This window comes from Punica granatum, chromosome 2 (genome assembly GCF_007655135.1).
Source record: "Punica granatum isolate Tunisia-2019 chromosome 2, ASM765513v2, whole genome shotgun sequence".
In the NCBI taxonomy this organism is placed as follows: Eukaryota; Viridiplantae; Streptophyta; class Magnoliopsida; order Myrtales; family Lythraceae; genus Punica; species Punica granatum.
Window position 1 is genome coordinate 34,199,549 of NC_045128.1, and position 11,615 is coordinate 34,211,163.

Consider the following 11,615-nt stretch of genomic DNA (forward strand, 5'->3'; position numbering starts at 1 on the left):
TGATTTTCTGACATATTTGTTAGAAAATGAACAACAAAGCTATGTTGAAGCAGTAAATTCTTCTGAAGGACCTCTCAGGAAGGAGGCAATCAAAAATGAAATTGATTCAATTCTGCATAATCACACTTGGGAATTAGTAGATCTCCTCACTAGTTGTAAACCTTAGGATCCAAATGGATCTTTAAGATGAAAATGAAAGCAGATGGATCCATTAATAAGTACAAGGCCAGGCTTCTAATTAAGGAATACAGGCAAAAAGAAGGCTTGGACTATTTTGACACTTATTCTCCCGCGACGAGAATAAATTTCATTAGGATGATACTTGCAATTGCGGCACTGCGTAATTTGGAAGTTCATCAAATGGATATGAAAACAGCTTTCCTAAATGGAGATTTAGATGAAGAAATCTATATGGAACAACCCGAGGGGTTCGTGGCTCCAGAAAAAGAAAGGAAAGTCTGTAAATTGGTTAAATCATTATATGGGTTGAAGCAAGCATCAAAGCAGTGGCATGAAAAATTCGATAATGCAATGATTTCCAAAGGGATATCAATGAGTGTGATAAATGTGTATACATTAAGGAGACAGAAAATGGTTACGTCATTTTATGTTTCTACGTGGATGACATACTTATTATTGGTAGTGATGTTAAAATGATCAAATCTACAAAGAATATGTTAAATTTGAGATTTGACATGAAAGATATAGGACTCGCTGATGTGATTTTAGGAATTAAAATAATGAGAATATCATATGGACTAATTTTGAGTCAGTCACAATAAATAGATAAAATTCTCGAAAAAATTAGTAAAAATGATTCTGGAATTTCAAAGACTCCAATAGATAATAATCTTCATCTATCAAAGAATAGATGAGAGAGTATTTCTCAGTTAGAATACTTGCGGGTCATTGGAAGTCTGATGTATCTGATGAGTTGTACTAGGCCGGATATTGCATACTCTGTTAGTAGACTCAGCAGATATACAAGTAATCTGAGTGGGGACCATTGGAAAGCAATTGTCAGGGTACTCAGATATCTTAGATACACTCGAGATCACGGGCTGCACTATACTAGATATTTAGCTGTCCTAGAGGGGTACAGTGATGCAAACTGGATATCTGATATAACAGATTAGAAATCGACTAGTGAATATGTGTTCACACTAGCAGGTGCAGTAGTGTCATGGAAGTCCTCGAAACAAATTGTTATCGCTATGTCCACAATGGAATATGAGTTTATTGCTCTGGATAAATGTGGAGAAGAAGCTGAATGGTTACGCCATTTTTTAGAGGACATTCCTAAATGGAAAAAAACACATGCCACCAATTTATATCTACTGTGATAGTCAAACGGCAATTGGAAGGGCACATAATAATATGTATAATGGTAAGTCTAGACATATACGTTGTAGACATAATACCATTAGACAACTAATCTCAACCGGAATTATCTATATTGACTATGTGTGGTCAAAGGATAATATAGCGGATCCGCAAACCAAAGGATTAGGTAAAGAGTAGTTTGAGAAGTTGTCAAAGGGAATGGGTTTGAAGTCCATTAGAGGAAAGGTTTTATAGTGGACACCCAACATAGCTGACTGGAGATCCCAAGATCTAGGTTCAATGGCACAACAAAGTTATAGAACCGAATTAAATCATTGTAGGGGAGAAAATCCCTAACCATTCCTTGATGAAACAATGATAAACGAATAAGGCTAGCAATCTAAATTGCTTTAATGATATGTGAAATCACCTATGTGAGAGAGAAGTAGGGCCGCTTCAGAGGAAAATTTCTATGGACTTAATTCTTTAGAAACTCCCATAGAACCAGGATGGTGTTCCATGGTCAAAATGGACACAACAATGAGAACCGAAAGGAAGTTAGTTGATTCCTATGTGAGGTGTGTGTCATCTTTACACAAAATAACAAGACAGTTCAAGGATATCATATCTACTGGACAGCTAGTAAAGTACATGCATTTCACAAGGGTGGTGACACCTACCTATTTTATACAAGGTTCAACTATTGAATACTCTCAGTGAGTTAAAATAAAAATAATTTTCATTCATGTGGGGGATTATTGGAAAATAATGGCATTGGTGAATGAGAAATTATTTCTCATTAATGAAATGAATATATTGAATGGTGAAAATTGAAAGGACACCATCAATCCTTAAAATTGAAAGGACACCATCAATTGTTATTAATTGAATGGGTGCAAGGAATTGAAATGACACCATCAATTCTATAACCATCATCAATAGCATGTATTCATTGATTGATTGTCTATAATTTGAAAAAACCTCCCCTCATTTTTTGAAGTAGAAGACAGGAAGAGAAGATAATTGCATGGTTAAGTGAGAGTATTCAACTTCATTTTTTGGTTCGTTAGGGTGCGAATAACTCGTGCTGTTAGCTGCACTCGATGCCGTTTTATCTTGGGAAACAGACGCCCACGTGACCTCGAGCACGCCCTGAGGGGACAAATTTGTTTCAAGGGATTTGTGTGAAATACAAGACTCGGCTTTCTCGTGTCTTATGATCTTCCAATTTTGTCTTTGTATCAGTTTGAATTTTTAAATTTTTATACTAGTAAAATTCATTTAATTTTATAGCATTCCATCTTGCTATTCGAATTTTTCGTTCAATTCTGTTACTATTGCGGATAATTAATTTTTTATTATATTGTGAATATTGCGAAATTCTGCAGGTGGCTTTGGAGGATCCGAAAAGGTTCCGGATGGAGATGACCTTCAGCCGTGGTACTGATTTATTTCCGCTAGAGGTGATGGAACTAAGGAACTTACGCGTGATTTGAGAAAGTGCAATCTTTTCTTCTTTTTTTCCTTCTCTTTTTTCTTTTGGAGCTAAAACATGATATTGTTTGTTGGTTCTTGCTTTTCCGCAGATGAACGGCAGTGAGGCTGCTTCGTTACACCAGGAGCACACGCTTCAGATAATGGGTCCAGAAACGCTGCAAGAAGTAGGATCATATCTGACGCTGGAGAAGATGGAGAAGCTGATACGCTCATTCGCGATGCCAGCAGAGGATTTCCCTCCACAGTCAACCCCTCAGGGATTCTCAGGTTACTTCTCCAAGAGCGCTGCTGTTCTTGAGCGATTGGTAAATCTCTGGCCTTTCAATAAGCACGGCCATGCCAATGGAGGCAAGAAGGAGAGACCCACATAGAGCCCAATAGCTTTTTCTCTTCGTTCAATTTCATTTGAGATTTTTTTTATGTAAGTAGGAATAAATCTACGTCCACAGAGTTGAGCCCTTTCGGAAGAAATTTTGGCATCACTCGCTTAACGACATACGAATTCGATTTCTTATTGTTTCCTTTGTGGGCGGTTTCAAAAATCTGACTCGAGAGCTGCTTTACGAGCAAAATCATGCTTTCCCTGTAAATCACAGGGCAGAGCTACACTGTCGACATTGCATGCGTTAAGGTAAAAGCCTACTCTTTGTGGTATGGGTTACTCTGGAAACATGTGGAAACTGGATCTCACAGATCAACTAGACTATACAACTTCCAAGTCCTTTCGGACAATATAACTCTGTTGGCGTCTGCCGATTTGTTATTGTTATCCGCGAAGGATGTGCGGCTGGCTCCAGTGATCATGAACCAAATACCTACCTCTCGTTAATGGGGGATGGGCTGCTTGTTAAATGTGGCTGGGCTCCTATCGGGCTTCCGTCCTACTAGGGAAAGCAACATCGCCGAGTTAACATGAGCAAGTGGGTGGTCGTTTAAGATTTAAGTTGTCTTGTCAATTATAAGAGAATCAGTCCGGATGCCACACTCGGGGCACACATGACGGTAGTGCGTCACATTTTATCATCTACTTCCTTATGGATTGGGATATGATTTCCTCTCCCCACTCTTCTTCGAGATAGTCGGAGTGGAAGAAAGGTGTGCGGTGGTGGAGTGGAGTCTCTACACGTGGTTCTGGAGTCTCCCAGGAAATGAAGATTCGGAACATTGACAAAGGTCACCCTCCATGTGGGCCTGAAAAAAAAGGAGGAGGAGACGTCGTGGAATTCTCTCTTTCATCTATATACTTAGCATGAATACCCGATGCTCCACACGGGCGTGCACCAGTGGCCGACTTATCAATCGTTCCAAATATATATATATATATAATTTTTTCTTGGAAAGGTAATTCATTCATATGTAAACTCAAAGGGTAGAACAAGCGGGCCAAATCACATCTCCATCTCCCGCCACAGAATTCGAGAGGGTAGATTGGAGATGCTAATTAGCCCACTATGCCTAGAAAAAGGCTTGCCCATTTGGCTACATTATGACCAAGACAGTTTGAGTCTCTTGGAGTGCACACAATGTTCCGAGAGTCAAAAGAGGAGAGAATGCTCGCAAGTAGATTCAACGACTCAGCAAGTTGGGGTTGATTATCAAAGGTTTTCCATTAGATGATATCGATTAAGTCCTTGGCATCACTTGATAGATGAAACTGCTGGATGTTCATGTCCCGTGCGATTTCCGCCGCTTTGATGAAACCGTCCAGTTCCCCTTGCATCAGAGATGCTGTGGCTGCAGAGTCGAAGGACCACGAGGAGATCATTGAGCCAAAAGAGTTGGTGCATACGATCCCTAACCATGCTTTCCCATCCTTGCATGCAGAGCATCGGAGTTGAATTTGAGTCCCGAGAAACCAGATTTTGCTGATTGTGAGAGCTCGAAGTGCCGCGTCTCCCAGGCCCTCTCATAGGCCGATTGTCTCCTTGTGATTTCCATGGCTGCCTTAATCGGATCAAGAAACTCCATTTCTTTTTCTCTGTTTTCATTTCGGAGCTGACATAAGTAATCGAATGTGACCACTGTTTGGAGTAGAAGACTGTTGGATTTTGATATGAATCTGAAGAATTCTGTCAATTCCAAGTAGCGTTCTAATCCATTAGACAGCATTAATATGAAATCATTATATATATATATATATATATATGAAATTATTTTTGGACTTGAATATAATATATAATCTCTCCTATTTATAAAATACTTATATACAATAATTTTGATGTCGGTGAGTAGTATGGTTGAATTTGATTTAACTATATACTTGGGTTCAAATAATTTTGTTAAAAAATATTACGCCTTCACTTAATTTGACGGGTCATAATAATAAGTTTCCTACTATTGATCATTAATTTAGCTTGAAAATCATCCCATTCTTCTATAAGCTATAAGAATAATATGATATAATTAATAATTACATAGAACAAAAGGTACACACATAATTTTTTTTTTCCAAAAATACGAAACTTATACTAGCGGTTTTGGATAGCGATAACATATGGATTGGCTTTTCTCCATTTAAATTTTTTCTAATTTTTCTTTTTTTATTTTTAGTAAAAATTGGATAAAAACACTAGCGCTATTTTATTGATTTTTTTAATAATTTATTGATTTATTGATGCAAAATAATATCGGAAGTAGGAAGTTACGAGGATGATCAAGCTTGAAAGAGGAAGTTTGTTTCTTTTTCTTATATATTGTGTAATAAACAAATAGATGTGGGTTGGAAGTTTATTCTTTTTTTAATTTTTAAATTATCGAAGATCAAGTAAAATGCATAAATAAAATTTAAAAATCCATTAGAATAATATTGAACGAATAACAGTCGCGAGAATACAAAATTCTTATCTCACTCTCCTCCATAATGTAGGAAGCTGTCGAACTTTATAAGTATGTATATATATATCCTAGCTTTTAGTCCATGCATTGCAAGGATTTTATAAAAGAAGATTTTTATTATAAAAACCATAGTATGGAAATAAATAATTAGTCTATTTTTAAAGTTTATATTGACATGCCAAAAAAAATTATTTTTTATACTGTAAATTTTTAATGCAGTAAATTCAAATATATAATAGAAGAATATTTATCAAGGGTTCTTCTAGAAGAAATTCATGCAATAAATTGATATGCAACGTTTCAATTATCAGTATAATTCATACAAAAATAAATTTCACATCATAAAATTCAAAATCATCATTTTTTATACTTCTTTGAAAATTTTCTTTTATATATATAGTTTTATCTTGTTATTAATGATAATAAGTGTTATTATCATTCAATTTTAATATAGTGTGCTGACATATGAATTAGTAATACATTTACTATTTTACCCTTCTTTATCACAGGGGTGTCAAGTTTATATATGATACTAGAGGTAATGTACTTTGCTATGTGCTGATCAGTGTATAAGAAAGATAGAAAAAATTAAAGTACCCGAGGACTCCATATATTTCTTGAATTACTTTGAAGTTGTGGTAAAATCACTTTGCTGAAAAAAAAATAACTGTTGTAATAAAAAAAATGAAGATAGCTCATTATAAATTTACATAAAATAGTTCTACCCAAAAAAAAATAGGAACATTAAAGATAAAAAAGTTTCCATGTAAAATTAAGAAGACGTTCAAAAATTGGAGAGGAGGGGAGTGAAGAGAAACAATAGGGCGTGCGAGAGTAGGTGGGAAAATTTCATTTACTAAAAATTATAATTTAATCCCAAATCTCATTAATTAAAATATATAGGCCATGGACAGTTCATGAAAAAGAAAGTGAGCTGAAAAGATCTTTCGAATTTTATAACAGTAAAGATTTAAGTTAGGATTGCGCTTACTCCTCTTTTGACCAAACAAAGCAATTGGGTCTCTCCGGGGCATTGACAAAACTATAATATCATCCTCCACACAGGTCGCGAGCGAGCTGGTAGCGAATCGTAAACGCCCATCTCAGAGAGTCAATGTCATGGTTAACCCTTCACCAGGACGATAATATTCGAGCTAAATCAATTGGAAGAGGTGCTTGATTTTTAGTGTCGATGATGACGATGATGATAATGATAGATTCTTTCTCAAAAGAGTTCGTCTTCCTGAAGCTAACAGTGACAATCCATCCTCCCGATTCTTTTCAATAGCGCTTTGGCTTATTCCATATATCTTCAGAATTTTTAGTGGAAATTATAAAATTTCTTTATATAAGACGTCCAATCTTCGGTTCCGTGATAAAACGCTGGACTACCACAAAAATAAGACAGAGCGAAATAAACTTTTCTTCGGCAAAAGCAGTCCGCACGACCTGCAGTAAGAGGTCGGTTCACACCTTTTCTAAGATCTCGAGTACAAATCTTACCGAAGAACTATGAAAATCAAAGTAACTTTCATGGACGCATTAGCTTTGTTGTACATCAAATCCTGTTTGAGTCCGAAGCAGTCAGAATAACTAAAAGTAAAAGATAATAATCCGTACTAGATTTTGATCTTCTCCCATAAACTTCTTTATTCCCCGATTGAGACTTTTTTTTTTAGGGGAATAAAAGGCTAGTCCAACATTATTATAAGCTTTATGTAAAGGACCATCGTGTCATCGAATAATATGGTTGAGTTATTCTCGTTTTCAGATAGTGTAACAAATCCATCGAATTCATAAACTAGAACTACGAAGTTTTTAAGCACTGTGAAGACGCGAGAAGGAACAATATGATGGAAGACCATACAACACAATTAGTATTTTGGGTAGAAGAATTTCCTAATAGGGTTTCTCAAACCATAGTAATCAACATCAACACTGCCTTTTCAGTGTTATCTTTCGCAAAAACATTGGCCGAAAAAAAAGAACCCTAAAAAAAAATTAATTAGTGTGGATTGATTTTAATGGTTCGGCGTTTGTTCCCTTTAATCAAGGTCTTCGGTCAAGTATTGTAAATGGAGAAAATTCATGATGAGAGTAGTGAGTTGATTCAAGTCAAACTGAATTAGTCGAGTTCTATTGGACTTTCAGATATTATGTTATATCCAGAAAGAAAAAAGAAGAAGACCGAATAATACATGGCTCTCCCTATTTCATATAGATGAGTTTAATTTGATTTTGGCATGGTATCTTTTTTGGAGCTGATCTACAATACATAAAATTGAACATGTATGTCTGGTACTTGCAAATGAGTTACTTGTATATATTTTAAGTAAATCAAATCACCTTAAATAATTTACTTATTTTATACATAATTTAGTTAAATCAATAATAAATTATTTGAAAATTTTCGGTAAATATATATATATATATGTACTAGACGTGCATTTGAAGTTTATGCATCAAAAAATTTTCAGTCTTTTATGTGTCATGCGCACATTATAAATACTATATATATATGTGTGTGTGTGTGTGTGTGATGTTGAAATAATTGTGTTTTTCCTGAAAACAATTGTTTCAAAATCAATTTTTTTTAATTAGATGCACAACAATCTCAAATCTCTGCGCCGTCGTTTTTTTCTGTCATTAATTTTGTAGCGTTGAGCATTTTGCTGGTGGATCAGGAAAAAGACAAGATGCTGACAGTGGTCCTCAAAATTGTATTTGAGATTGCCTACTAGTCAACCGATAAGTGTCATAATTTCTGTCGGTGAGTGATTTTCTTATAATATATTTTTTTTCTCGGCAATGGATTTTTTCATTATCTACTAATATTCAATTCAAAGATAACATAGTAAACAATACATAAATGAATTAAATCTAATTAATAAATCCATTGAAAAAAAAAGAGGGCTCAGTCCAATGTGATCCAGTTGAGATGCTGCATGTACACGTCTGCGGAAGAACAAGCTGAACAGTCAACACAAAGAAATTGCAATGATAATAACTATGAACAAGTGATATATCAGGCAAACTACACTAATATAGTAAACTTTACCTGCAGTGTGCGGTGGATTAAAATTCGTTATACGTACTTTGTGCTCGAGCAAGTTTATGCGTTTAACGTAAATTAGTCTCTTTTAATAATTTGAGGACGGGAGGGGAAAAAATGGGTACAATAGAAAAAGAATAAGCAAGAGAAATATAAAAGGAATAACTGCATGGCTTTGGGGGAAGAGGCTGGGACCATCGGTTGGAGGGGAAGTAGGTAAGTTGAATGTAAGTGAAGGGAATTCTCGAACGCTATAATTAATCTAATCAAACAACATATGACGCGACCCGTATGCATATGCTTAGTGTTTTTGAACTTGTGCTCCAATATCATGAAAAATTATGAGATAATCACAGTCATCTGTTCCAAAATATTAATATTGTTAAATACGATGTTGTTATTTATTAAATCATTAACATAGACACTCAGTCGATAAAATTGGAAAAGGTTTGTTTGGATTATTGCATATTCATTGAGGATTATGTTAAAATGTTAGATTAATTTAAGAGTGTTTATCATATTACAATCATAATCAACTGTGGGCAATCAAATGACTTTTTCCTACCAAAAAAAACAATCAAATTTCTTTTAGGGGAGTTTATTTGATGTAAAGTTCAAAGTTTACAAGAAAAATTAGGATTTTGCATCATAGTTTAGAGCATTTGGTTGTAAGCTAAACATTATAATTATTTTCTCGAATTAAAACTTTATAACTGTAATCAGTAAAGACTTTCCATTTGAATCATGTGAAATTCTTAGATTGTAACGAGATTACAAACATGGGGCCCTCATCTTATCTCTATGGAAGAGGAATTTGAAGCAGTAGAGCTTAACTATAAGTTTCAATACAGAGGTCGGCATGATCGAGGTGACCCATCTCAATTATTCAAATATCTTAATTTGAGAGTTCAGCGCCAAAAAGTAAATAATAAGTGAGAGTCTCGTTTTAGTAAGGTCTGAATCTATGGGCTTTTTTCACAAGAATCGAAATGTAGAGACATTTTTTACAATTACATATAATTCTTATAGGTGGAATTTCGTTCCCTTCTGTAAGTATTTTGGCCTTAAAGGTCCAGCAGAGAAAAGAAAAAAGAAATAAAGGTGCTCGGAAAACCTTCTTAATGACAAATAGAATCTTTAAGTGTTTTGGTTAATTAAGAACAAGTAAAACTGCACTAAATCAAGATCTTAGAACCTGTTTGGTTCGAGATATAGAAACAGAACGGAAACGGAATCCAAATGAGCTGGAACGAGACGGAATTGGAAATGGAAAGATTCTTCCTTTTTATATTTGGTTTAATAAGGAATTGAATTTCAATTTTATTTTCTTTATTTGTTTTATTGTCTATGGAATTGGATTCAATTTTTAATATTTGATAATCATTTGTCATATTTCAGATGAATAACTAAGCATGTGACTCAATAATTATTCGAAAAATTTAACAAGTATCCACACGGCTAAATCATATAAAGAATTATTTCACCGAAAAAGATCTAAAAAATAAATTTATCAAATTTATTTAATAACATGACGATCTTGTGTATGCTGATTTGGGAAATCTTAATATTTTTATTGATTTATTGTTCATCAACCGTTGACGAGATTTTCTTTTCAATAATTAGTTGAATTTTCAATCCATAATTTTCTAGAAACATAATAAAATAAAATTTATCTTGATTCCCTATTTCTTATTCCTCGAAGAATAAAACTTTTCCAGCATGAATTTTTTGTAATCACATGAACTTGAATCCGAGATTCCCCCTTATTTTACATGAACCAAGTGGGGCCTTAGTTTCAAGGTATTTGCATGTGACAAAGCCTAAATTAGTTGCAGCTGCGAGATCAGTCTCGTTCCTTAACCGATTCATTAATAGGCGAAATTTATGTACTATGTGAATGTATAAACTTTCCTAATTGCAGTATTTCACGGGCTTGCGGTAGATCTCTGTTTAGAAGATCAACCAGTCAAGGAAAGGGCATCCACTATCCTCCTCCCATCGAGATGCCCTACGAACTCACCCTATACTAGATCTGGTCTCCGTAGCGAATGCAAACAAGTAGACCAAACTAACTTCCAAATAGTTCATTGGAGGGATGTGAATGAAATGAGACGATTCATGAATGACTCGATGAAAGTTCGAATTCAGCTCGATCTTGTCAAGCCTGAGCATAGCCAAGCCCGAACTCGCCTGCCAAGTGAGCCGAGTAGAGTTCAATAATATTCGGCTCAAAAAATTCACGAGTTTGTACGGACTTTTTTATTCCATATATATAGCTAAAAGCCCACATAATATAAGGTCCGCACGGATAAGTTCTTATCGGTATAGTTTGATCATACTTTTTATGATATTGTGTGGTGTCCAAGTTACAAGTTCATAATTATTGATTTTGTTTCGAACCTAATTGAACTCGAGCTCATCCGAGCCTATACGAGTCAGAGCTTTTATATTTCACTAGGTTGAGCCTTATCAAGCCCAAGCCTAAGCCTGAACTCACGAGCTGAACGCGAGTTTGAATATCTAGGCTCGACCAACCCGAAGCCTAAGCCAAAATTGATGAGCAAATAAATGAGCTAAGCTTCAACCTTCTAGATTGAGCTCAACTCGGCTCGTTTACACTCCTAGACTTCGCTGTTCAATGTTATAAGCCCAGTCAATTAACTGTTATAATATCTACCGCTATAAAACAATTGTCACTCTCTCCATGTTTATTCATTTGTGCATTCTTCTCCATTGCTTTATATCAGTACACCTTTAAAAGGATAGAAATGCTTTCTTGCTCGACAAAAGTGAGAATTGCAATATGAGAAATCTAAATCTTGGAATTCAATAGGTTCTTGACCTTCAATATTAATACTAGATCAAGTGCAAGTATTTTTCTCTCTCTCCCCCTTTTTTTTTTGGAGCT

The 11,615-nt window shown here is 34.9% G+C and overlaps 1 protein-coding gene across 1 annotated transcript; it reads left to right on the plus strand.

The window, feature by feature from the left end:
• The first annotated feature begins 2,625 nt into the window (after positions 1–2,625).
• Positions 2,626–3,341, plus strand: LOC116195856 (inositol hexakisphosphate and diphosphoinositol-pentakisphosphate kinase VIP2-like). Its single transcript, XM_031525244.1, has 2 exons — positions 2,626–2,786; positions 2,910–3,341. The coding sequence occupies exons 1-2, from the start codon at positions 2,742–2,744 to the stop codon at positions 3,189–3,191; spliced, it is 327 nt and encodes a 108-aa protein (XP_031381104.1). The 5' UTR covers positions 2,626–2,741; the 3' UTR covers positions 3,192–3,341.
• The last annotated feature ends 8,274 nt before the right edge of the window (positions 3,342–11,615 follow it).

Excerpts from the sequence above, each read along its gene's own strand:
- LOC116195856 (XM_031525244.1), top strand. The coding sequence starts at position 2,742 with ATGGAGATGACCTTCAGCCGTGGTACTGATTTATTTCCGCTAGAG. Across the intron at positions 2,787-2,909 it reads CTGATTTATTTCCGCTAGAG|ATGAACGGCAGTGAGGCTGC; the intron begins GTGATGGAACTA and ends GCTTTTCCGCAG.